Source organism: Leuresthes tenuis, unplaced genomic scaffold, assembly GCF_036924035.1.
Source record: "Leuresthes tenuis unplaced genomic scaffold, fLeuTen1.0.hap1 SCAF_8, whole genome shotgun sequence".
In the NCBI taxonomy this organism is placed as follows: Eukaryota; Metazoa; Chordata; class Actinopteri; order Atheriniformes; family Atherinopsidae; genus Leuresthes; species Leuresthes tenuis.
Window position 1 is genome coordinate 22,601,366 of NW_027325362.1, and position 26,720 is coordinate 22,628,085.

At 41.4% G+C, this 26,720-nt stretch overlaps 1 protein-coding gene across 1 annotated transcript in view; it reads left to right on the top strand.

Annotated features, from left to right (window-relative positions):
* The first annotated feature begins 2,594 nt into the window (after positions 1-2,594).
* The window catches only part of cfap46 (cilia and flagella associated protein 46), a 55,320-nt gene continuing 31,194 nt past the window's right edge, over positions 2,595-26,720 (top strand). Inside the window, exons 1-23 of the mRNA XM_072390304.1 lie at positions 2,595-2,643; positions 2,728-2,849; positions 4,047-4,178; positions 4,413-4,477; positions 5,294-5,458; positions 6,255-6,378; positions 6,586-6,680; positions 7,483-7,635; positions 7,795-7,894; positions 8,247-8,345; positions 9,367-9,557; positions 11,350-11,575; positions 11,768-11,885; positions 13,318-13,438; positions 13,929-14,053; positions 14,312-14,328; positions 15,139-15,237; positions 16,387-16,499; positions 18,907-19,119; positions 19,901-20,090; positions 21,671-21,823; positions 25,566-25,676; positions 26,418-26,599. Coding sequence (XP_072246405.1) covers positions 2,595-2,643; positions 2,728-2,849; positions 4,047-4,178; positions 4,413-4,477; positions 5,294-5,458; positions 6,255-6,378; positions 6,586-6,680; positions 7,483-7,635; positions 7,795-7,894; positions 8,247-8,345; positions 9,367-9,557; positions 11,350-11,575; positions 11,768-11,885; positions 13,318-13,438; positions 13,929-14,053; positions 14,312-14,328; positions 15,139-15,237; positions 16,387-16,499; positions 18,907-19,119; positions 19,901-20,090; positions 21,671-21,823; positions 25,566-25,676; positions 26,418-26,599 — 2,963 coding nt within the window. The remainder of the gene's footprint in view (positions 2,644-2,727; positions 2,850-4,046; positions 4,179-4,412; positions 4,478-5,293; positions 5,459-6,254; positions 6,379-6,585; positions 6,681-7,482; positions 7,636-7,794; positions 7,895-8,246; positions 8,346-9,366; positions 9,558-11,349; positions 11,576-11,767; positions 11,886-13,317; positions 13,439-13,928; positions 14,054-14,311; positions 14,329-15,138; positions 15,238-16,386; positions 16,500-18,906; positions 19,120-19,900; positions 20,091-21,670; positions 21,824-25,565; positions 25,677-26,417; positions 26,600-26,720) is intronic.

Genomic DNA, 26,720 nt, shown 5'->3' on the forward strand with positions numbered 1-26,720 from the left:
TGCAACTTTCCCAACCCAAGCCATACTGCTATGTTCTGGCAACGTTTCCAAAAAAAGCCATATTTGTTCAGTCTTTTTGTAATTTAACTGTCATGAACTTTGTTAATATGCTAACTGATCTCTGTAGAGCGAGCAATTAGTAGAGTAACAATTTCTCTTTGCATCAGACAGTGAACTGTGTGCTGTATCAACCACTTCTGAGATAGATAGATAGATAGATAGATAGATAGATAGATAGATAGATAGATAGATAGATAGATAGATAGATAGATAGATAGATAGATAGATAGATAGATAGATAGATAGATAGATAGATAGATAGATAGATAGATAGATAGATAGATAGATAGATAGATAGATAGATAGATAGATAGATAGATAGAGATAGAGATAGAGTTGTACTGGAAGTCAGATGTGCACAAGGTGAAGAGGACAGGAGAGAGCACAGTCCCCTGTGTAACTACATTTAAATTTGTCCACATGTGAATATTCTTTCTTAGTGTGGAATGATGGACTTCATTTTGTGTGAAACTGGCCTTTTGGCCCATTCCAGATTGATGGGCAGGTGTAAAAATGGGTAAGAATTGATTTTCTAAAATCATTGCAGATGTCTTTCCTCCTTGACGTTGTGTTAACACACACCTGAGTGCTCCAGAGCAGCAAACTGACAACCTTCTGCTTTCATAGAGGTGCTCCCACTTGCTGATGATTACCAGCACGTGGATGTTGCTCACCCTCTTAATTCCTATGGGGGCATTGTGCTTAGATTTTGTACAGACTCCATTTTGGCTTTGTTTTTGTCATTTAAATAATCACACATTATAATACGCACTATGTTGTCATTCATCTGAAGTACGTTTTACATGATGCAAGAGTTCTAAGAGAACCGTAGTAATGAAAAAAGAACTACTTTCTTTCTCACAAGACAGTAGAGCTATGTTTCATTAATCAAGATAAATCATTATATAATTATCATAGTGCTGCATGGCATAATGTTCATGAAATTTTCAACGGAAAAGAACAGAATCAAATCAAACAAGAAATGGATCAGATGATAGATGAAAAATATTTGCGAGAAAATAATTAAATATTTAAAACTTGAAGCAATTCCAAAGGTTGAGTATTCTCTTTGTGTGTATTTTCAGACTGATCTGCCAAACAAATGTGCTTGAGAGCCACCGAGGAGCAATATATGCTTCTTTCAAATGCTGTCAGGTAATTTGTGATTCTGTCAATTAGACCTTAAACTGGGAAACCTAAGTCCCATTATAGGGGGAGCAGCAGCAGTGTGCCTTGCTTGTCCCATGTCACATCGGCTGCAATATGTGCTTGGACCTGGCAAATTGCATCTGCAAAGTAAGGGCCTGATTTCTAATGATACACTCCGAGTAAAAAAAGCAATGAGACCACACACAGAAGAAGGGTTTTTCAATTTGTGTGTGTGTGTATACAATGACCCGATAAAGTACTATTAAGCTGACTTTTACCAGCCGTCTCAATTAACGTCTGTCTCAATTACTTGAAAAGGTACTGCCTCTCTATGTTGATCAGTAATGGCATGTTGACAATGATCAGCAAATGAGCACGTATTTCACAATTACAGAATGCACTTTGCCATCAAGTAAAAGTGAAAGAAAGCAATATGTTCTAAGGATGAGTATAACCAGCATATTGTAGATATGTTATTAAAGTAGAAGTCCTTGTCTGGTTTGAAGTAGAACTGATATTTTATCATTTAGTATGACAATATTAGATTATCAACATAGATGCATATGTTGGTGTTGTGCAGCTGTACATAGCTGGAGTGGAGCGGGTGGAGCTATTTTAAAAAGTACAGTTTCACACACAAGTAATGAGGGAGAAAAGAAAAAGAAAAATTCTGTTCCACAAACCAGTTAGCCAATTTTTTTTTTTAAAAACGTGTTTTCAGCTGAAGTATGGAGTGGTGGAAATATTAAGTGGCACAAAATTGAAGTACTCAGGCAAGCACCTCCAATATATTTATTAAGAATTACAGTGTTACTTTTCACCTTGATGAATATTATCTCTTTATGGTGAGGGGGAAGAGTGGAGGGCACATTGACTGTTTGAGATAAAAGCATTCTGGCCTTAAACGGGTGTGGTGGACAGGGTTAGACGTGAGCAAAAATATTTCACAACCAGTGATCGTTAATGTTTTTAAGCAACGAAATTACACTCGTTTATAAATAAACTTAGTAAGCATGTCAAACACGATACCGAAACGCCGTTTGAAACAGTTTGTCCCATCCCGCCTCCGTAGTTCCAGCTTCGTCTCCGGTTGCTTAGTAACGCTTAGACTAACAACGAACGGTTAGATGACAGTTTAGTTATTAAATCGCAGACACTGGGTTTGTGGTTTATTACGGAAAATAAAGTGATAGTTAAGTAAAGTATTTGAATTAACATAAAATTAACGACAGGTCATAACTGTTTCTAAAAGTTTCATATTTTTGTCGACTAACCGTTAACACCTGAACAGTTTTATTAGGGGTCGCGCCAACATTAGCTTTAAAGGCTTTAGTTTGCGACTTAGCTCACGTTAGCTTAAATTAGCGCGTCAGCTTTTACTACCAATGGAGCTGGACATTTGTCAGTATTTGGCAAAGGCAAAGGAGAATAAAGGTTTGTGATGTCAATACGCACAGCCGCGGAAAGTTTGACACGTATACTTACGATGTTTTTTTCTTTTTCTTTTGTCTTTTGCAGACTCTGATGCTCTACAGTCTGCCTACAGTTTAATTAAAGCTGGGACAGCATCTGGGGCAAGCGGACGAATACCACGCATCTCCGACGAGTTGTACGTCGTTTGTGCGGAAGAAGCTCTGCAGGTGAGGTAGACCGCTGACTGCGAGGTCTTCCAGTTTATCTCTTAAACTGTAGAATGCCAACATGCAGCTTTTATGAAAAGCTGCCTTCCATAAACTGTTATTTGTAAATGTCATTTAAAGTTAACAGTTATGGATGCATATTAAACAATTATTAGCCCTAATAATACACTGAGAATTCTCTGTGACCAACTGCGTGCTTTCAGTTGGATGACATTTTTCAGGATCTGCATTGTAACTAACTAATTACATTTGCTAAAAGTACTGCGTGTTTGAAAGTGTGTGTTTGTGTGCTGACACACAGCTAGGGCAGCCAATGCAGCTGTGCTCATTGGGCTGCAGTCAGCTTCCACCTTCAGACAGTCAGCGGGAGACTTTTGATGCTCCTCTGTATGAAAGTGTAAAGTGAGAAAACACATGCTCCAAAGTCGAATGCAACTTTGCTCTCCAGGAGCCGTTAGGAGTATTTTTTTCATGGAGACTTTTATCTGTCTGTTGAGATGTTGCGTGAGACGGGATGCTGCAAGCAACCCAAGACTGAAAGACTTCCATCTGACTGTGAGAGAAGCGAAGCTCAATTATATAAGTTATAGCCTGCTTTTGTGATATGTGAGCATCTTCTTCTGTTGAAGTTCCTGTATAATTAATGACATGTGAATTTAGAAAGGATTAAGTGGCTTAAAAGCAGAACCTTCTCTATCCTTGTGGGGTTGTTTGGCAATTTACTCTATTACTAATGCTTATTTGCTTGTAGTATTTTCAGGTATAGCATGAATAGTCTTTCTCTAGGTTTAGATATAATTCATGTAACTAAACAAGCCAATCCCCCAGTGATAAAGATTCCATTTCCATGAAGATATTTTCACATTGCTCATTCATTATTCATGAATGTCAGCATCAGAAAACACAAAAACTTAATCATAACAGAAGTTAAAGCTTAACATCAGCAAATAAAATCTCTCATGTCAAATTATCTCGTTTGACTGCACTGCAAGTCCACCAAAGAAAATGAAACTGCGTGAATTAATTTGATAAGTAACAGAAAATAGGTTTGAGTGTGCCTTTCAGATTCTTTGAAGCATTCGTGGACGGTTTTAACAGTGCATCAATCTTAGTAAAACACCGGTCACACAGTCTAAATGCACGTGAAGTAGAAATAAGTTCTGTGTCTGGCCTTTGTGCCGCTCTCTCTGTTTTCAGCTGGAGCATGTGGAGATAAGCACAGCATGTCTAAAGATGTACTTTGAGGGGGATCCGCCAGCTAATCAATTCCTGTGTCGAGCCCTCCTCTGCCAGGCCAAGCTGAAGTGTCCGCCGGCCACTGGGAGTGTGGTGAGGACAGTGAATTGGACACATCTCCTCGAGGGTGTCGTGTTTGTTTGTTTTTACCGTGAAAGTGAGGCATATACGCACAAAAATGGACCCGATGTCCTGCAGTAGTTTTTAAAAAAAAAAAAAAAGCTCTGGTGGTTTGAAACACTCTGATTCAGTCTCTGTCTTTTTCCATTTATGTGTCATTTAATGTCTGTTTTGCTAATCTTTTGCATCGATTCTTATCTGTTTTAGGAAGACTTCAAAGAGGCGGTGACGTATTTTCTGAAAGCGATTGAGGTTTCAGTGAATGAACCAAGGTGTGTAACCTTTCAGAAATGTTGTCACAGTGTCGGGAATGTTGACCAATTCATGCTGCGTACGGCTGATCGTCTCTGTTATCGTATGGCACTGAGTTTCCCCTGTGAAGCATTTAATGAGAGGAACACATTCTTAACCAGGAATGTTATTTTAGCCAACAATTGTTTTGTTAAGTCTGCTGCAAGTGCAAACTGAAGAATCTTGCTGCAGTGTAAGATGATTTTAATGTATTCCTCCCAGCTTTAATAATATACTGGAGGTATCTGTGAGCAGGGTGAAAAGAGTGGAAGATATGGATGTAATGAAAAGAACTCACTAAAGATAAGGTCCCTTGTTATTTGCTATGAAAGATGTGTTTCTAAAAGCTGGCTTAGCCTTTGCACGCAATCACCACTGAATCTCTTAGCTAATGAACTCATAACCTGTCAATAAATGGGCTAAATGAGCATCCCCAATTAACACCAAAGGGAATACATATCTAATACATCCAGCTCCGGCTAATGCACAGCACACTCTCTGGTGAATAAATTAGCAGCACTCAAACACTCAGTTCACACTTTTTTCTCCGGAAAAGCACTTTGAATTCATAAATGTCTCTTATTTCGCATAGAAAAGCCCGTTGAGGCCGTCCCTCTGTGGCTCATTGGGCTATCGTTAATACGCTCACATTTGCAATTCGCAGGACTTCTACATACAGAGCTGACACTTGGTCTGAATTGAGTTGTACTAAGAGATGAAATGACTTGCTTATGTATCAGATGAATAATTCAGTGTTCTGTGTTTATTTTTTTCCCCATGGGGTTTGCGCCTTGCAGATACCACTTCATGGTCTTCAACGCCTCAGTGCTGTACTTCCAGGCAGTGCGTCCTCTCCTGCAGCCGGGCCGCAGCCGCCACTTGGTCCCCTCCTTGAAGCAGGTGGTGCAAAGTCTGGTCGATGTGGCAGACCAAGACTACAGCTGGAGGGCTGAGCTCATGATGCAAGTGACTTTAAAAACTCACCCACCTGCCTCAGCAATACACAATAAAGCTTATTGTATATTACTGTGGGGGAAAAAAGAAGCGCTCATTAGGATTAATGCTTTCAGGAGTATTTATGAAATTACCCATTCTCTGTGATGACTCGAGCGCAAAAACTCTTCATCAGACATAGAAATATTCACTATACTACAAATCCAAAAAGGTTGCTGAAACTATTCAAATGGAGTTCTTATGATCCAATGCATGATTAGATCTTGGAGGTATAGTGGCTCATCTTTGAGGAAGAAATGCACTTGGAAGAAAAGCTTGAATGATAGTGATCTGAGGTCAGTTGGCCGAATACATTCAAAGGAAATCAATAGTAGAACTCACAGCAGTGTTTTAATATTGAAGGTAGCAGCAGTTTGACAAGTTCACAGACAAATTAAGGGTCTGGGGCTAAAAGCTTTGTCGCTTTAAGGAAAGCACTTATCCATCTGCGAGGGAGCAGAAGGATTGTACTCATCGTTATGATATGGGGTCGCTTCAGTTGGTCAGGTCTCGCTTCAATAACATGTTCCTGATACCTTAAAATGTCTAATGACCAAGTTTTTCCATCAAGGAATTCTTTTCTTTTCTGTTGGCGTGGGCATATTCCAAGATGACAGTGCCAGGATTCATCAGGCTCAAAGTGTGAAACAGCAGTTTTGAAAGCTTGATGCATCATTTTCACACATGGACAGGCCACCAGAGTCCAGACTGTCCAGAGATGTGCGTCGCCACTGATGTCTGTACGTTTGTTCCGTTTTTGTTCAGACACCTGCTCGCGTGCCTTGTGGACTCTGGGCAAGTTGAGGAAGCTGCAACTTTTGCCAACGTTACAGAGGAGTTCATCAAGTCCCATTCTCCACATCTTTATCCAAAACTCTACGTGTTATTGGTAAACGGCATGCTGAATCCATGGTTTTATTTAGATGTCGTCTCCAGTAACGTTCACGTAATCTGTAAATGTCCAGTTTTTATCTGATAGCATAGCTTTGTATTAACATGTAGCTGGATGCAGGCTACTTTCCGTGCCTTTAATCCGGTCTCATACACAGTATACTTTTTTAGTGAGATGTGTACCTGCTGACTTGTGTCCTTTCAGGTTCAACACGAGCTGTCAGAGGATGAGGTCCTTCTTGAAAAAAGCAAGCAGTGTTCCACGTTAGCGGTCATTTACAAAATGCAGGAATTAAAAAAGTAAGGAAAGATAATGATACACTTACAAAAAGGTTTATTTCTCCAGCTGTTGGAGAATTTGCTCTCTCCATCAGACTGCAGCTAAGATAAACAAGTACTGTAGCTGTCCTCCAATGCTTTTAACAGTTTATAAAGCAAGGCTGTTTGAAAGTGTTTCCCCCCTTATTGTTTGCATGTTGTCTGTTTTTAGAATCTCAGCTTAGAGGCAAGTTGTGCCACAAACTGGACCAATGCTAGCATGAATAACAGTCTCACTAAGGTCACAACTGGCTCAGATGTTTCATTCTGTATTTTTTACATTTGTCGTCTTTATGTTTTCTTAGGCTGCAGGAGTCACGGCACGATATTGCTGCGATTTTCATTCCAAATCTTTTATTCCTTCATCCTATTTGAAAGCCGTGTTCACATGAAACCTGTTCCTTCAGGTCAGCAATCCACTGGCTCATAGCTCAGCCTGTGGCGCCCCACATTGGGAAGGTTTAACTAGCTGACTGTATACATTGACAGCATAGTGCCGGGTCTTCTAGTGTGTTGCGCTGTGATGCAAATCCAGCCCCCACCTCCTCTCTGCAGGCATGTACTCAACATGTCAGAGCTGCTTATGGTTCTTCATTCCAGCGATAAATGTCAACAGTGTGACTCAGTCTGACCCAGCCATCTTCATCACCATATAGTTTTTTTTAGTTTTTTTTCATTGTGCCTTAGGTTTATACACTGTTTGGTGTTAATATATTAGGTGAAGGAAAATACAAATGCATGCACAAACTTGTGTGTATTAATGCTTTTCTGATGTTTGTGTCAGGTGGATAGAAATGAATAAAAACAAGACGACCGAAGAGGATTCTGCGAAGCTTGAGGAGATTTTCTCTCTCCTGGTGGATTGTACCAAAGCACCTGCTATGTCTGTGAACTCTCATACTCCACAGAGTCCAAGTGTCATCCAGCCATCTGACAGGTTTGTGACCCAGAGTGTCCCGATCAAATCTCCTTTGTTACTTCTCTTCCTAAACCTCACACTGCCGTAAACCCACGTCCCAGGAGCCGTGCACGGCTCGGATTACTTTGCCTGAAGTAATGTGAATTGTATAAATTATGTTTTATCTGGGATTTGCAGAGTTGCCTTCCTCCTGGAACTGGCTCTGCTGGCCTTGCAAGTGAAGCATCAGAAAGTAGCTGCCGTCTGTGTGAAAGAGCTGAAGTCGGCAGGAGAAGCTGTGAGTGTCCAATATTCTTCAGAAGCGTAAGGCAGGAGAAGCAGCAGCTGTAAGCGTACATATTACATGCATATGTGACATCTTCTATGACAAGGGCACTTAAAAAAGATTAGATGAATTGGCTCTTCTTTTGATCAAGAGCAAAAGAGATTGCTGCACTTTTGTTTTCATTTAATTAGGAAGGATCTTTGTTCTCTGAGTCTTTTGTATATAATTAGCAGCGTTCAGCGTGCAAGTTCCTTTGATAATTGAAAAAAAATGTTAATAGTAAATAGCAGATTGGTCATCCGATGCTTTGTGTTGCAGTGAGCACTGACTTTTGCTGTTACGCACTGTACTTGTATCTTTTTAGAATGTTGGCCAACGCATCATAACAGAATGTGTCAACTGTGAAATCAACCTCCTGAAGAACGAGGCCAAGATGGCTGACTACTCCAAAGCCAGTGTGGAGGTGCTTGATCTTGCACAGCATGTATTACATTAAATTACTTTATTTTAACAGAGGCTTTTATCCAAAGTGACTTACAGTTGAGAACACCTTGGGGGCAGAGATGGGTTCAGCATCCTACCTAAAAATACTTTGACATATAGACTGGAGGAATCTGGGGGATGAAAAAGCAGCATTTTGACTGAGGGAGAACAGCTTTCTATGAAGTGGCCCCTTTGTCGTGTTCACATTGTGGGGCTGCTGTGGTGCTTAACATGAATCATCTACCTTCAAGTTGCGGTTGGGATTTTTTACTAGCTTCAGGCATACATTTTCAGTTCAATTATTTGAACCTCACCTGCTGTATGAGTCTGGCAGTCAGAGGCTGATGTCTGAGAGCACTGTCCAATATGTAACACCGCTGCAATGTCTTCATTTGGACACCGCTCCAGTAATTGCTTTCTTTGGTGTCCTTGTATTAGCTCTTTAATTTTTTCAGCTTGTTATAGACAAAGGCGTAGTTTCCTCAGACAACCAGTACACCCTGCCCGCTTTTGTAGCATTTTCGACATGGCGCTGCATAAAAAGAAATGAGCTGGTGAATCGCTGAACTTATTTTTTCTTAAGCAGCCCATCCCCCACGTTTCAAGCCACTGACACGTTCCATCAAGATGGGTAAATGTGGCTCACGATGCAATTAACTACACTCTGTTTTCTGTAATCTTTGTAAAATCCTACTATACTTCAACGGTTGTCCCCGTCTCAGAGGGACGACATCAGTTTCAGTGAAAATTTGCAATTATCAGATAATCAGTCTTGTGCGTTTTCCTTTTTTCCGTCTCCAGCGAGTAAACAAATCAGAGGAGGAGGATCGAGTCGTCGTGTAATCTTATTTCATACCATACTGTGAAAACTGCCAGAATTAAGAACGGCCTTATATGACATATCAAGCCTGATTTAATCCAGGTGCACCTGCCAAGTGATAAAGGTGCTGCGCTGTCGTTGCTGCTGGAGAGATTCTCAGTGTGCTGTTGTTGTCCCACAGGCCCGCCTGAAAGAGATAGACAAGCTGGATCAGTGGCTGCAGGCTGCAGTGAGGGAGGGAGGCCCGCATGCTGTGCAGGCAGTGTGTGTCACCCAGTGGAGCCTCTGTCTGCCCCTCCTCCAGCACAACCTGAGGAAACGCATCAAGACACCTCTGCTCAAGCTGGCCCACGTTTTGGAGGACATTCAAAGGTTTACTTCTTGCTAAAATGCATTGTCACGAATGCTTTTTTCTTTTGCTGTTGAATGTGCTTTTTCTCTGAATACGTATTTGGCTGTGGACTGTGGCCGAGATTAGAGACGTTGTAAACTTTTTAGACTTTTTCTTCTTTCCACCACCTTGTTTTGCTTTTCATTTGGTGCATTATTTTGTCTCTTCACACACACCCTTCTGTCACCACAGGACATCTCCAGCTCGAATCTCGCTGTGGCTTTTGAAATTTGTTTACTCATTGCGTTTCATTTTCATGTTGAAAGAACACTTTCCTTGTGCGTCATGCCTTGTTTTACTTGCAGTCTGTCTTTCTTCTCCATTGTGATTTCTCGCCCTGCCCTCATTAGATCTGCCTGTTTTCTGTACCTCTTTGTATTTATAGCTTAGTCAGTTGATCATCCCTGCCTTGCTTGCCTGTGTTGCTTGTGTTGTTTCTTCTTCTTTTTTTGCCTGGAATTTTTCTAACCCTCAGCCAGGTCACTTCAGGGCTTATTCATTAAATCCCACTTTTGTTGGTTTCACCTGCTGCCTGTCATGCATGTTGGTCTCTTTTGGACCAAACACAACAGGATTCATTTGCAAATAGTACCTTTTTCCATCAGCCACTGCAACCTTTGGGTATGCGTAGCCCACCTGGAGCACCTGGCCTTGTTTCACACTTTGGAGACACCACTAATGTCCTTCTTTGAAAGGACCTTAACTCGCGTAATCTCTGTTTGTATCTGGGTTTCTGTTCATGTGTCTATAAACTAAGCTTTGTGTCGTCACTTCTGTTGATGATCACGAGTTGGAGAAAACTGATCCAGCTTCTATACATCTCTACGTTGATTTGCTTACATGAGCCTCAGAGTCTCATTTTAAAACTTGCGTTACTGGAAGGTTCATAAAATTAAATGAAAAAAATTCAGCAGACAAACTAAGTGCTGATAATAAGCCGGGTGGTTCCTCTTCTGTTTTCATTGATTATGTGGCGCTGATGATGTCCAAAAAGAATTTACAATTTTTGCTTGTCTGACCAGAAAATAGTTTTCCAATTAGTCCCAGTCCGTTTAAACTCTGCCGGGTCCCAGAGGAGAGTTTCTGAATGGTGTTTGCATATGGCTTCTTCTTCTTTACACGACGGAGCTTTAACCTGCAGTTGTGATTAAAACCGCAGCACGATGAACTGTGTTCACAGACAATGATTTCTGGAGGCGTTCCAGAGCCCATGCAGGGATTTTAAATGCAGAGCATCCAGTATTTCTTTCATTTTTATGTTATCCAGTATTTCTTTTTGCAGGTGTTCCCTGTGCATGATGGAATATCTCAAAGTCTTTGCAATTTTATGTTGTACAACATTCTTTTGAAATCGCTCCACAATTTGTAGATAGTTTTTTTTTTTGCAGATTGCTGAACCTCCATCAAAATGGACTTGGTAACTCCCAAAGGTGCTTTCACTGACCTGTAGTCAGTTGATTTATTTAGTTGCATGAAATACGACCGGCTGCTTCTTTTTGCCACCTACTCTTCCAGCAGTTTGTTCCCACCTGTTCCAATTTTTTTCAGACATTTAATTTAAGATGAGCTAATATCTTTTAAGAAGTTGTACAATGTCTCTTTTTCAACATTTGGTTTCTTTTGTTTCCATAAATTAGAACCAATCATTAGGTATTTTTCAGATGATGTAAGGAGGCATCATCGTTTTTCACAAGCCAACTAATAGATTTTTCTTATCACTTTTCACGAGATATGAACTCATACTGGAAGTGTGTGTGTGTGCTGCACTTACAGTATGTTGCTGGAGGTGCGATGTCAAGTCCACTCAGAGCTGGCAATAATTGAAGAGGAGGAGGAGTGTCTCGAGGCGTCTTTGACCCACCTTCAGAAAGCCATGCTGCTGGATAACGGGACACAACGAGAGCGCCTGTCATCAGCTTTTCATCTCCTGCAGCTCAGACGGACCGTCTACTCCACACCTACCCGGGCCGAGGATAAGGCCGCTATGCTCATGCAGCAGGTTCTCTTCCCCATCTGTTTCAGACTGTCTAACATTACAGAGGGCAAGATTTTATGGTAGTTAATGGTAGTTCTAATAAGTCCATTTTAAATTTCCTTCCACTGTGCTCAAGTGCAGCTGCCTAGAGGACTGTAAGAAGAGTGGATGACTGCAAATTGATTCTGACATCCAACTCTTTCATGTCTCTCTCAGACCAGGGTAATGCTGCCTCGAGATAATGCAGACAGTCGTCCCATTCTGGTCTCTGTGGGCCGTCTTTTGGCTCCTGACGATTTTCAGATGGTGCTGGACGCAGATGACACTTCTGAAAGTACAGATATTTCTTCCTGGCTTTCACTTTCCACTCAGATACTTCAACATGTTAATATCGTAGGATTTGCATGATGTTCTTCTCGTGTAGAAATAGCTTAAAACAGAGATCAAGATGAAATATTTACTCCAGGTTTTTCTTTAAAGCCGCAGTTAGGACGGGGGGGCTGACTGAGGGTCAGTCCATGCTCCCCTTGCGGCTCTCTCTTTTCTGTATGCTGATAAATTTAAAGTTGTGTCAGCTTGAAAATACCTTCTTATTACTTTTGATGGGGCATTTACCGTGTACATCTTCTCTTCCACCCATCTCTTGTGTTAGTTCCTGCTTTAGCCCTCACTCCACTTTCACTCCACTCTGTTTTTGCATTTAATAAAGTTAATCTAATGACTTTTAATCCGTTACTAACATTAGATGGTCTACATATCTTTAGATATTATAAATTATTTAAATAATCAAACTTTCCGTCTAATTTTGAACTGTGAAATATGCATATTTTTTGTGCTTGGAGACTTGATGTCAAATAAGTCCTTCTGATCTGTGCTGACTGAGCCCTCGTTTACGTGCAGAATGCACCTGGAGGGCAGTGACATCAGCCACTTACAGTGGCAGTAAAGAAGGCACTCAAAGCAGTGAGCTTCATTTACAGTTAATGTGGCCCTCCGTGTCCACGTCTGGACACAAAGAATTTTGGTGACAGTATCAAACTTATTTGAGTGCTTTTTTGTGATTTTAGACTGATTTCAGAGTGCTTTTCAGTGTTAGTCACGGCGAAGCCTTTTCAGCTGAAGTGAATCATGAAACAGAAGGGTCTGAGTTTTGGGAGAAGTCTTTGATCTCTTGACTCTTGAATTCCAGGCTTCTTGGTCCACAGCATCAATTGAACATTCAGCAGTGCTGATGACCCTGGGAAGAATTCGCCTTTGACAGCTAGTCACAGGGCTTCTTCCTCAGGTGTGGGTTAAAAGCTCTGGTCTTGAGAGGCACCTCTTGTTTTCGTCGTCGGACCTCGAGCATCCTCCTCGACGAAGACTCTTAATCATTGTGCTCTGCGCTTCAAAGCCAGCACATGATGCAGCCTTTGAGACTGAAGGAATTAATGGATTATTTGTGGCATGTAATGTTGCCACAGTTCTGTATTATTCCTCAAGTGTTTGTCTGTGAGTGTGTGTGGATTTCCCCACACGCATTTTGAAATAATTTTCTTGTTTCCTATTCGTTGTTTCCTCTTGCTTACAGGGACTTGATACACCTACAGAGCATATGTATGTTCTCATAGCTGCAGGACACTACTTAAGCCTACGAGTTGTGCGTTCAGTTGACTAGACTTTTGTTGGAGTCTGTATTCATTATTTATAGACAATACTAAAGCTTTTCCAGAAATAAAGTGTGACTTATACATATAGCACCTCCAACCATTGTCTCGTTCCCGTAGGCTGCCTTGGATCTGAACCAGCAGCTCAGCTCGCCGCTAAGGCCGAGCATCAGTCTACGTGTGTGCAGAAGTTGGGCGGACACCTGGCCAGACAAGGCGGGGAAAAGTACAACACAGAGAGGTGTGTGTTTATACATTTCCCTGTATCATATCTGACTGTTTAAAACATTGGTATCAGTGACAGGAAAGTGATTATGTTAGTTGTCACGCTTCCTCGGGACCCAGTGGGAAAATTGCCTATATAATCTGACTTTTATGGTTTGTTGAATTTATTACTCAGTGCTTTTACTGAACATTACATACTAATGAATGTTTGATCTAATGGTTAGAAGCCCCTAACTTTACATATTCTTATTCAAAGTGCAGTCATTGAGTCCCCCCCCCCCATGTTTCCCCTTATGATTACTTTTACAGTTGCACATCACAAATTGCAGGCTTGGCGATCAAAAGGTCAAAAGTATAAGGACTTGAAAACAATTTATAATGATTCATAACACTGGAAATGAACGGTTCACATCAGTCATGTACAGTGTGGAACTGCGCTTTAGCACTGGCCTCCGCCTCTGGAAAGCAATCAGCTGAAACTCCTCTTTATTTCTTGACTTTTTCAGGGCAAAGTTGTGGGCAACACTAGCAAAGACAGCCAGGAAACGCGAAGTCTGGGATGTGTGCCGAGCTGCCTGTCAATTCTGTTTGCTCTACGACGACGGAAGATGGAAGATTTCCAAGACCGACAGTAAGAGGAGGGGATGAATGGCAATAAAGAAACGGCAGTGTTCTTAGTATGACTATGCTTAAGAGAAGGTAAACCCATGAATACCATCATGTGTAAAAGAAAGTATATCCTCTTTCAATTCTAAGCTTTTACATATCAGGAAATGATGATGAATTATCTGGTCGTTACCAGGTCTTAAAATTAGGTAAAGAAAACCTCAGGTGAACACCACGTGGCATATTACACGTTGTCGTTATTCATGCTTCCATAGGAAATAAGAAATAAGGTGCAACCAGGTGCTGCTAAGCAAATGCACTCATCAGCAAGTGTGAGCACCTCTATGGAAGTTTTGGCAGTTTACTGGTCTGGAGCATTCAGCTGTGTTTTAACACAATGCCAAGGAGGAAAGGAGTGATCTTACAGGAGCATTTGTTGCTAAACAACTAAACAGAGTATATCAGCGCTAACACCTCATACCAATTGTCAAGCACAACGAACACGAGCAGATGATTTGGGCTTGTTTTGCGGCCAGACGACAGCCGGGGGCACCTTGCGGTCATTGAGACGACCATGAACTTCTCTGTAGACAGCTAAAGCTTGGCTGAAATCGGTTCACGCAACAGGAAGATGATCCCATACACAGAAGCAATTTTACAACAGGATGGCTGAAAAAGAAAAGAATCCAGGTGTTGCAACGGTCCAGTCAAAGTCCAGACCTCCACCTGATTGAAACGCTGTGGTGGGATATTATGAGAGCTGTGTAGAAATGAATGCCTGCAAACCTCAGTGAACTGAAGCAACTTTGTGAAGTAGAGTGGGCTAAAACTCCTTCAATGACGTGAGACACTGATAATACCAAACAGTAAAGGATAGCTTCGAGTCAATGTTGCAACTGGTGGTTCTACAAGCTAGTAGAGCATGTTTGTTTTTTCACACACTGCTTCTACATTTTGATTTAGTTTTTGTTGAATAATGACATAATACGTCACTTGAGGTTGTTCATCTGAGGTAAAAACTGAAATAAAAGCCATAGAAATATTGTGTACTGCATAACAACTTTTATCATGACAGTATTATTTTGTCTGCTCTCTTTAGAATGCTTGGAGGAAGAAAGTGGTGAGCAGCCTCTTCGTCGCTGCAGCGGAAGCCAGACTTGTGTGCAAATGCTGCACCTTTTCGCTGAAATCCACTTCATCAGCGCTGAGGTGTGTTCTCACGTACTCATGTCTCCTAAAACACACCACAGTCTATGCTGCCCTGCAGCTGCATCATCCGTACGCTGATATTTTGATATAGCTTGCAGTTTATGCAGTGAAATGTGCTGTTTAATGTCTGCCTTTCTTTTTATTTAAACCAAAATTCCAAGCCCTTTGCCTCTAATGAATCCAAGCTAATTTCCGTCATTTCAGCAGGATTATTTCATGGACTTTCTGTCAATGTAATGTTTGTAATGTAATGAACAGTGGTTCATCTGACACAAACTTTCAGAATGAAAGAGGCTCATTTTAGATTGGCTAGCATTGTGACCCTTTGCCATTATGAATGATAATCCATACATCATTTGCAAAGTTCGGTATACTGGGTTTATACTAAAAATTTGAATGGAGTTCCTTTTGTTTTGTTTCAATATTTTTACAAGATCTTTTCCAAAACCTTTTTGGCTTTGTCAAATCATAGTAAAAGGTACATTTGATAGTAAAAGGTACAGTTGGTCTTTTGAAATAAATATAACATTAGGAAACAAGCACTGCACTGTGCGGCTGACAGACAGGTACATAGGGGGCTTTTTAACAAGCTGGTGAGGTCAGTCGGAGATCGGTTGGAGTCAGAAATTGTTGGGCTTGTTTTATGAGCTTGTCTTATTGTGTAATCCCACATCCCATCAAGCCTGCTGCCTCAAGTCTCTATTAGGTCTATAGAGAGGCCAACTTGACAGCACTTTGAAGAAAATGAAGACAACTGCGCACAGCAACGACATGACCTTGCCGCAACTGACACACAGCAGCCTTTCCTCTTGCTCCTTTCATGTACCTCTCTCTTTGTTCTGTGACACACGGTAATACTTTTTGTGAATTGGACTCCAGATCATTAATTTGAGGTTACATTTCTCTCAACCTGATGATGAAGACCAGCTCCTCCAGTCTTACCTAAGTTATCTGCCATTGCAGTTAAAAGCTAATCGGTCATTTTTTTTCCTTTGTCTTTGATCTGTACAGCAAACTTTAATGCTTCTGGAGTAGCTGTCATACCCATAGCGGGGACTCTCCTCTTTTTATTATGAAGTTTTCATGAAGGAATGAGACCTCCCAAGTCATCTTTGATTTTGAGAGAAGAATCTATTGTGTCTTGCTCAGGCCACTATCCAAAAGCTGTTAGCAGAGGGGGTTCAGCTCAACAGCCCCGCTGTCCTACCACAGGAGAAATGGGTGGGTGTGTCTGAAGAGGATCCACACTGGGTTACTTACAGGTGAAAACTAAATATGCCCACACACATGTGTGTATTGTAAAACTCTTTAAATATCCTCAACTGTTAAAGATGTAGTGTGTTTGTGTCCTGAGACCTGGGATGTAGAGCTGGCCCAGTATGGTCGACACTTTGTACAGCCCATGCAATACTTCTTTCATATCCCTTTATTTATTCAGTGTATCAGTGTATATACACTATACTGCCAAAAGTATTGGACTTTACATGCATATGAACTTAAATGACATCCCATTCTTAATCCATAGGCTTTAATATGACGTTGGCCCACCCTTTGCAGCTGTAACAGCTTCTGGGCAAGCTTTCCACAAGGTTTAGGAGTGTGTTTATGGGAATTTTTGACCGTTCTTCCATTTGTGAGGTCAGACACTGATGTTGGATGAGAAGGCCTGGCTCACAGGCTCCGCTGTAATTCATCCTAAAGGTATTTTATGGGGTTGTGGTCAGGACTCTGCAGGCCAGTCAAGTTCTTGCACACCAAACTCGCTCATGTCTTTATGGACCTTGCTTTGTTCACTGGTACTCAGTCATGTTGGAACAGGAAGGGTTCATCCCCAAGCTGTTCCCATAAAGTTGGGAGCATGAAATTGTCCAAAATCTCTTGGTATGCTGAAGCATTCAGAGTTCCTTTCACTGGAACTCAGGGGCCAAGCCCAGCTCCTGAAAAACAACCCACACCATAATCCCCCCTCCACCAAACTTTACACTTGGTAAACTGTTCTCCTGGCAACCGCCAAACCCAGACTCGTCCATCAGATTGCCAGATGTAGAAGCGTGATTCATAACTCCAGAGAACGTGTCTCCACTGCTCTAGAGTCCAGCAGCGGCGTGCTTTACACCACTGCATCCGATGCTTTGCATTGCACTTGGTGATGTACAGCTTGGATGCAGCTACTCAGCCATAGAAACCCATTCCATGAAGCTCTGTAAGCACTGTTCTCAAGCTAATCTGAAGGCCACATGAAGTTTGGAGGTCTGCAGTGATTGACTCTGCAGAAAGTTGGCGACCTCTGCACAGTATGCGCCTCAGCCTCCGCTGACCCCGCTCTGTCATTTTACCTGGCCTACCACTCTGTGGCCGAGTTGCTGTCGTTCCCAATCGCTTTCACTTTGTTATAATACCACTGACAGTTGACTGTGAAATACTTAGTAGTGAGGAAATTTAGACTTGTTGCACAGGTGGTATCTTGTCACGGCACCACGCTGGAATTGACTGAGTTCCTGAGAGCGACGCATTCTTTCACAGTTTGTAGAAGCAGTCTGCATGCCTAAGTGCATGAATTTATACACCCGTGGCCATGGAAGAGATTGGAACCCCTGCATTTAATTATTTGGATGGGTGAGTGAATACTTTTGGCAATATAGAGTATCTGTTACATGAAATTAAGCTGCTGTTCCTTCCCATGAGCCTCTCTGTAGGGGGGCTACCTGTTGCTTTGTTGCTGCTACCCTTGTGAAAACACAGCGGAATCAAAATGGCTGCTAATGTAAACAGGAGTTCAACAGTACAATTTTAAACCAACATTATTGCAAAGACACAACAGACTTTTGTCTTTTTGAAAAAGGCTTTTGTGTTTTAGCACCAAGTTATCAATTTGGTGTTATATTTCATGTATATTATAGAAAGAATGCTTTCCCAGCCACATGTATGCCAATGCTTTTAATTTATTGTTGTAGGAATATTACCTTCAAAAGTAAAAGTAACCCACATTGTATATATGAATGTATGACATGAATTAGTTCAGATTCTCCTGATTGCTCCTCATTTATGCGAGGCTTATTCGAAACATTCAGATGACAGAGATTATAATGATATACAGTACATTAGCTCTCTACAACTGTCATTTCTTCAGCAAAGAGTACTTTGATTGAAATTCTCAAAATGCTCAGTTTAAACTCAAAGACAGCCTGTAGCCAGTGAAAGTCCTTCCCTGCAAAGACCTGCAAAGTCCCTCTGGTTGGTCAGTGGTTATGAAAGTATGCAAGGAAAGTGTAACTTCAGTAAAAGTAAGTAAGCAGTAGTAAAAGTACTGCAGACTAATGGACTATCATACTATATTCCTATGAAAACATTCAGCTCAAAGTGACCAAATGACAAGCTTTGCCTGGTTCAGTTCTCCAAATGATCTAAATGATTGAAAGGAAAAGCAGAAAGGAAAAGTTCACACATAAAATGGCTGTAAATATGATTGTGAAATTACAATATGTTGACACGAAAAAGGCCATTAATGATAATCAACAGTAGTTTGATTCATTTCAGCCACGCTAGATGTACTTTAACATTGTTCTGTACTGTAGTAGGGAGGGAGTGTTTAGTTATCACTACACTATCTTTCTCTCCCACATATAAACACTGGTTTATCTCTCTCCAACTCTCCACTCTTTCACCCAGAGACTGGATCCAGGCTTTGTCTGCCCACGCCACCTCCAACTTCTTGCGGGCAGGAGAGCTCGGAGCAGAGATCGGGGAGACGTGGGTGGTAGCAAATGCAGCCATTTACCTGTGGAACTACAATAACCACTTGCTGTCGGCAGGGGAATACCAATTCCTGCTTCCCACCTTCCAGAGTCTAGTGGAAATGCTCCAAAGGACAAAGGACACTGGGTAATGCAAATTTCTAAATGATTCTGCCACTCCATTCTATCACAGGAAACATACAAGGCATGTTAAAATAGCTCAGCTGTTTGACCTGGAGTCTTCGAAAAGTTTTTTCTAGCGCTAAAAAAGCAAACCAAGCAGCTTCACCAACAAAGAATTCCACTAAATTTGTACCTGCTTTTGATGCAAACTTTGATCACTCGTGAGTTTATTATTCAAAAGCTGTCAGCATATGAGAAGCATGAAACACAGCTGTTTTTAGACTGATGACTACACATATTTTAAATTATTCAGTGGGTTTTGAAAGACTTTCATCAGCCAAGCAGTCATTTGATCTACCCCCTGCTGAGATTAATTCAGACACATTAGAAAAAATGGAATTTCAATGATTACTTTCCAGTTAACAGTAGCACAATGTGCATTTAAGCTCAGAGAAAGCGTTTCAGGCAAAGCTGACTTATGAAAATGCATGTGAACTTATTCTTTGTGGCGGTGTAGCTCCCTCAGAATATGGGACAGTTTAAGCTCTGCTCTCATTTCTGCCCTCAGAAGCAGTGAATGCGCATGAAAACAAACCAAATTATCCTTCGGCATCGACTGTAACTGAGTGAAGTTTAAGACACCACAGCATCGTTACGTGTGACAATGTGGCCAAAAGAAACTTTTTTTTTCTCTCCTTTCAAATCTGTAGTATGGAAGAACTAAAACACAGATTATTACCTTTTTTTAAAAAATGTATTATCCTAAGAATGTAAATTTGAAGCATGCTTTGTGTTGTGTGCCTCAGGAACCGTGCCCTGTGTGTGCTGCTGTGTGACGCCGTGGCCCAGGGGTTGATCCAGCCTCTGGTTGCAAGTGACAGCGTTGAGCCTGCTCCAGCAGGAGACAAGGGGAAAAACAGAGCTGAGAGGGGGGTGGAGAAGGCAGCCAGCACCCACGGGGTGCAGTTAGACCCTGCTGCCTTGCAGGCATTAGAGGTATGTCGCTTTGTTTAGATAGAAATGTGATGGGGAAACCTCGTGTGGGTGTGAATGTCTGAATATTTTGAAAGTATATATATGTGATAAGTAAGTACTGAACAACAGCTTGTAATTTTGTTTTGTAAGTCGTCAAATCGGTCAATTATTAAGAAATATCTTTGAATGAAGTTGCACAGTGCATTTTGTACAATGGTGACCAAAGCTGGATAAGAGCCTCTGCACACCTTTCTTAACCCCCCTTTAAATGCATTGTCTATTTTGCCCTACATCAACATTAGAATTCCAAATCAAAGTGACTTCTTTAAAGCAAAATGATCCTGACAGCAGTCATATATTATTGAAATATATTTTACCTGACAGTTGTTACTGGGAAGAAATAATCAAACCAGTAGAAACAGTGAAGAGAAGAAGGTCGAATCCTGTCCTTTGGGTTTGGAAACACAATGTATGATGCATGATGTAACATGTTTTCAGGACAACCCGACCTGGGCCTACATGCGTGACACTTGAATAATTAAACTAACGTTTGACTTGAAGTCTCCGCAGATGTGCTTGTTTTTGGATGGATTTCGTGGGAGGGCACACGGTCGGCCGCCTGCCTCTTCCCTGTCAGACCGGTTGTGGTGTTCGGAGCTTCGTCTTTCTGATCTTTCTGCTGTGAGAAGTCTCAGATCTGAGAGCTTAAGAACTGTTTGGAATCTCTGAAGAGTTGAAAGCAGCGGTTTTAGAAGTGCTCGCACAATGCCGTAATGCGGTTTGTTCAGAAAAATGACATTTTAATCTTTTGTGCTCATATTACACAGCAAACACTGAATGCGAAACCCTGACTTTAGACTTTCAAATCCAAAGTTTCACTTTCCAAAGCACAGTATAAAGCAGGACGGAGAGATTTTTACATCTTACTGCACACAAGCACATTAAGCTAGCAAATGTATGTATATTCTGGCTTATCAGTTCAAATACGCATGTGGATCTGTGTTTAGGAGAAACTCTTTCAGGGAGCATCGGTGCTCTCTTTGGAGGATATCTTGACAGATATCGAAGCATCACAGCGCTCCTCGGAAACATTATGTTGTATCCTGCGACTCATACATACACGAAAACATGCTCACATGAAGCTCGTGCTACTGAAGTCTGATATCTCTTTTTTCTGTGCCAATTAAACCCTGTTTCCTTCCTCCTTTTTTATTCCAAGGATCCACCATGAATATCAGCTCTAACTTAAAATGAAAGAGACTTTATCATTGAATTATAAACTCAATTTCATCGTGTCCGCTTCCTTTTTGAAGGAAAAATAGGAAATAACATAGGGTCAGATACAGTGTGACTTGGACAAAGCTGTGCTGAATCCTCTGCGGCTGACAACTGGCCTCGGGCCAGAGAAAGTCACGGGTCACATCAAACTCTCTGTGATGGACAAGTTGAGTCACACTGGGTTTTTTGTACATGGGTTCTTGGGCTTATGTCTGACCACGTCTGTGTCATTTAATGTTCAGTATGTTTGCTTCTCAGACTGTTTATGCTGGAAGACCTCACTTATAGAACACTCTTGATTGTTCTCGACTGTGTCTCGGCAGCTGTGCGACTACGCCCTCAGCATATCCAGTAGCTGCACCACTGGAGAGACTGTCCCGCTCGCAGTGAAGAAACAAGTGTTAACCACGTGGGTGCAAATCAAGAGGCTTTTGCAACAGCAGATCGGCTCAAAGATGGACACGTTGAAAGATGAGGTATTATTCTTTTGGGTTATATGTTACCACCCCCCGGTTTCTCATCCATGTAAAATAAATTACATTGTAGGTTTATCTTACATTCTCCTTTACTATTCATTTAAGAATACCGGTTTGTTAGAAACACGAAACGTCTTGGTTAGTATTTCACAGTGGTTATACGGTAAATAACCGTTTTCTTCAAACACAAATATGGTGTAAATAGACTTTCATGTTCTTATAAGAAAATAAATGTCTATTTGGCGCATCAGTCATATGTGAGATTCTCTGCAACTGGCTCAGTCTCCAAGAAAGAAGAGGAGCAGGCACTTTCATTGCAGACGAACACTGGCTGTAAAGACACAGTAGCTCCTACTGGCATACAGTGGCACATTTTTCTTTGAGTTACCCCTCTGCTCCTCAGTATAAAACTCTAAATCAAACAAGTCACACATGATTAAAGTGTACGTTCCAGACTTTGATTTAAAGTCATTTTCACATCTTTCAGTTCCACCATGTAGAAATGATCACACCTTCTAAATGTCGATTAAATCACGTCTGAATTGTTTGATTTAGAATTTTACCCTGAGCAGGGGGGAAAAATGTGACTTTGTCCCAAACATGATGAAGGACACTGTGTCAATCAGAAGATCACGTTGCTGATCCAAGTAATAACAATGTAGATGTGGAAGCTAACTGCTGTTGTAAACAATGCAATAATAATGCAGTCTGATGGAAAGAACTGACATATTTTGGACTACATTTTTGTAGTGGCTTGGACATGAGGCAACAGGACTCAGATACGAAATACCTAATGTCAATGGTTTTATTACCATTTTGAATTGACTGCATTTAGTCATTCGGACACTGATCAGGTCAACTCAAGGTTCCTCACGGGGATGCCGCTGACTAAAACTGTTCATGGCCTGCCAGCAGTTAACGTTTTCAACCAAACTGTCGACTATTTCTTACACTTTCATGATCGATACATTTAGAAGTTACCACACAAATGTTGGCTACACACAGCGCTTTAATTCAGCCCCCCCCCCACCGCTTTCTCTCTTTCACTGATGTTGCATCAGCTCCATTTCTCTTAAACATCAAATCAATACACGATCATGCTCAGATGAATCCCTGTTTGATCACAATGTCACCAACTAGATATGCCGACTTTGAGGCTCTTTTCAGACCCTGTTAGCAGTGCAGAACAGTACCTACTGAGAAAGGTAGCGACATTTTCAGCAAACATTAATCGCGCTGCAGCTAATTTGAGCAAAACTTTGTATGACATCACATAAGCCACACTACAGAAACCCTTATAGTCACACTGTCCTCACGTCATATTGCCAGTTTGGTGATAATGTAAAACATAACTGCAGCTTTTAGACTTTTGGAACAGTCAATCTTATAAAAAAGAATTGAAAAAATCTCTGATTCTACTCTGGAGGGTTTAATTGCATAACTGCAGCAGCATACTTTAACCTGAAGACATTATCTCCATATTCACTGCTGTGTGTGAAGCTGCAGCTCAGCTAAAGTTCTGTAAGTTTTCACACAACGTGTCATTTTCCCACAAAAAGTTCATATAAGCCTCGCAGTAATGCGCATTGTGCAGAAAACCCTCTGTGGATGGGAGCTGTTGAAAATAATGCCAGATAGTCAGTTCCAGCTCAAACACCCTGAAGCAGTTTTTTTCTCGTTCATGTGGCTCAGACGCTGTAGACGGTGAGGTGAACTGTCATTGGGAAGATAATAAAGAAGACAATGTTTAAATAGCAAACTGTTGCCGTGCAACCTGATACATTAAAGTAACGCCGGAGAATTTGGCAAAGTTTTGGCTTTTTTGGCTCAAATTTGAATGCCTTGTTTGAAGGATTGATTACACTCGCTGTGGTGATTGCATCTTAAATTGTTTTGCATCAGATGAAACGCAGAGATGTGTTGCGTTTGAGCCCACTTTGTGTATCCAGTAAAATCATGTGGTAAACATGCAGAAACATTCATAGGTGGGCCCGAGCAGTCCCCTCCTGCAGTACAGTAACAAAGATGATTCAACTTGTCGATTTTGTTCATGGTAACAAAATTTGTCAATGCTCCATAAATTCCCACCTTACATTCGCACATCTGAGCATTCCATCTGCCTCCTTTAGTTACAAGAACGCTACGTATCCAGTGTCCACTGAGCTGAGCATCTGTTGTTTAAAATAATTTCTAAGACACATCCACCTGAAGAACTGTGTGAGGAGTAAATATATTACGAAGTTAGGTGAGCGCTTTTGAAGTTGTGATGACTGTAACATGGGATTTTCTGATGTAGGATTGAGTTGGCAGAAGTGGATGAAAAAAAAACCTCCAACTGGTCTTTTTTTCTCTTTTTTTTATGTGGAAATGATGAATAGAAGGTACAGTTAAGCTGTTTTCAAACCCTCTTATGCAATTACTTTCATCATCATTTTGAGGAGCTGTCATGCTTTTTCACATTCATACGAAGACAAAAGCAGCTAATTGAGAGGCTTTTTATTATTCAACAAAATATGTGAATTGAAAAGGGGAAATAACATAATCATGTCATTTAAAACATATCCCAGATTATGGTCCTCTTGTAGTTCCTCTCTAATGTGCTTATGATACTGTAGGCTCATGATTGCTGACATTAGCATTAATATTTCTGACGCTGTAGGTGTTACGTCAGCCCCGTCCAAATTACAGGATTTTATCCAGTGGTGTTTGATCGTCTCTGGATTTACAGCTTTACAGTGGGACAGAAATGCCGTGAAAGCCCCGATACAATTTTTTTTTTTTCCAAATAAAAAGGTTAGGGTTGCAGTAATCCTACAACTATTTGTCAGCCAAGATTTTCCAGCCTTCCATTAGCGCCTTCGACCTGATGTGCTTTGAGTCACGACCGTAGGTGGTTTTGTTTTTCTCGCCAGGGAAATTAAGGAATGTTGTGTTAATGGAAACGGGCGCATTCAGTCAGTCGTGAATTTGTTGTAGTTGCAGTTTGAAGTTCCACGAGGCCAACTAAGCAGTGTTTAGGACGAACCATGATGGCCTTCACGCCGCACGTCCTTGATTTACTGGCACGTGTAACCCCAATTCCCAAAGAAGCTGTGTGATGCTGAATATTTGCTGTGTATTTGATGGCAGCAACCCATCTGGAAAAGGCTGGGACAAGGCCATGCTTACCTCTGTTTAGCATGTCCTCTTCTCTTAACAACAGTCTGTAAACATCTGCAAACTGAGGAGACCAGTTGCTGGAGGAGTTCTGTCCCTTTCTTGTCCCATTTAGAATTCTAGCTGCTCAACATTCCTTGGTCTTTCTTCACTTTTTTTGCCCCGTTCTTTGACTATTTTAATGATATTATGTATGGTAGGCGGCTGAATATTCTAAAGTGTTATTGCTCCACAATTTGCAGATTTTTTTTGCAGATTGCTGAGATTCAGCCTCCCGTTACTTCTGAGAGACTCTGGGTGCTTATTTAAAATGACCGGTCAAGTTCCTCAATCCCAATCCAACCTTTTTCAGAGGTGTGGCTGCCATCAAATTCAAGATTAGCAATTATTTTTCATGAGATAGAAAAATGATCTCGTTAAATCATTACATTCTCTTTTTATTTACGTGTTACACAGTACCCTGACATTTCCTGACAGTTTGGGTTGTAATGCTGGATGTCTCTTCTACAATCATTCTTTATCTTGTATTCAGCCAAAGGACTGGACTGATGTTCCCGACATGAATTCTTCTGTTTCCCGTTTACAGGGTGAGAATGAAGAAGTGTCTGCGATGATGCGCGTGCTTGTTGGAGCAGAGATGCTCCAGTCCAACAGGAACCCAGGCCAAATGGAGTTTTCTGTTGCCAGTCTCTCAGCAGTATGTTCCTCTCTGTGCAACAGATACCACGATGACCTCTGAGCCCTCTGAGCCCTCTGAGCCTCAGTCTACATTGCATCATCTGTCAATATATGAAGAAATACTGTTACTGCCTTGATCATCATTTCTTTTACACGAAATTTGCTGTGTATTTTTTCCATGGAGAATTGCTCTCTGACAGTTTAACCCAGTGTTTTTTTCCCACCATCCTATGCTCTCTCATCTTTCTGTCTCCCCTGGGTCATCCCCTGTCACCCTCTTTCTTTCTGCTCATTTTCCCTTCCCTCCCACACTCATCTCTTCTTTTAAATCTGTCCCTGTCCATCACTCCTACCCCTTACTCGTCCTGTTCTTTCTGTAATTTGCCTTTATCCCGCTGCCTTTCATTTTCTGCATGCTTCCTTCTTTTTCATTCCTTGGCCTCCTTCCTCTACCTCCTACTTTATCCTGTAAACTGTCACTTCCTGCATGTCCCTCCAATTCCCTGCTTTTACTCTACTCGTCTCCCTAACCCTTAAAAAAAAACCTCCTTTCTCTTCTTCTTTCTGCTCTATCACCATCTTTGTGTTTTTCCTTTCTCCTCTTTTACACTTGCACTGCTTAACCACTTCTCTACCTGTCCCCCATTCTTGATCTCCACCCTTCCCGGCTTGTGTCCCTTGTTTCCCACCCTCATCTTTCATCATATTCCTCAACACCTCCCTTTTCCTTCCCTGCCCCCTTTTCTCTCCTCATCTGAAGCTGGTGAGCACGGCGTCTGAATGCAGCTGGCCTGATGCTGTGGTGGAGTTGCAGGTGTGGTGCCAGCTGGCTGCCTTCTGCCACCATGTCAAGGACCACAGCTTGGTGTTACGCTGCACCCAGAATGCTCTGCAGCTGGAAGACGCAGCAGCGAAGAGTCTCAACACCACGCCCTGTCTTCTGTATGTGCGGGCACAATGAATCTATACAAAAAGATAACTATGGAAATACCTTGGTGGATCTGTGTTTTCTCAGATATATTCACACATCAGAATGTGTGTGCTTTGTAAAGGAAAGCACTGT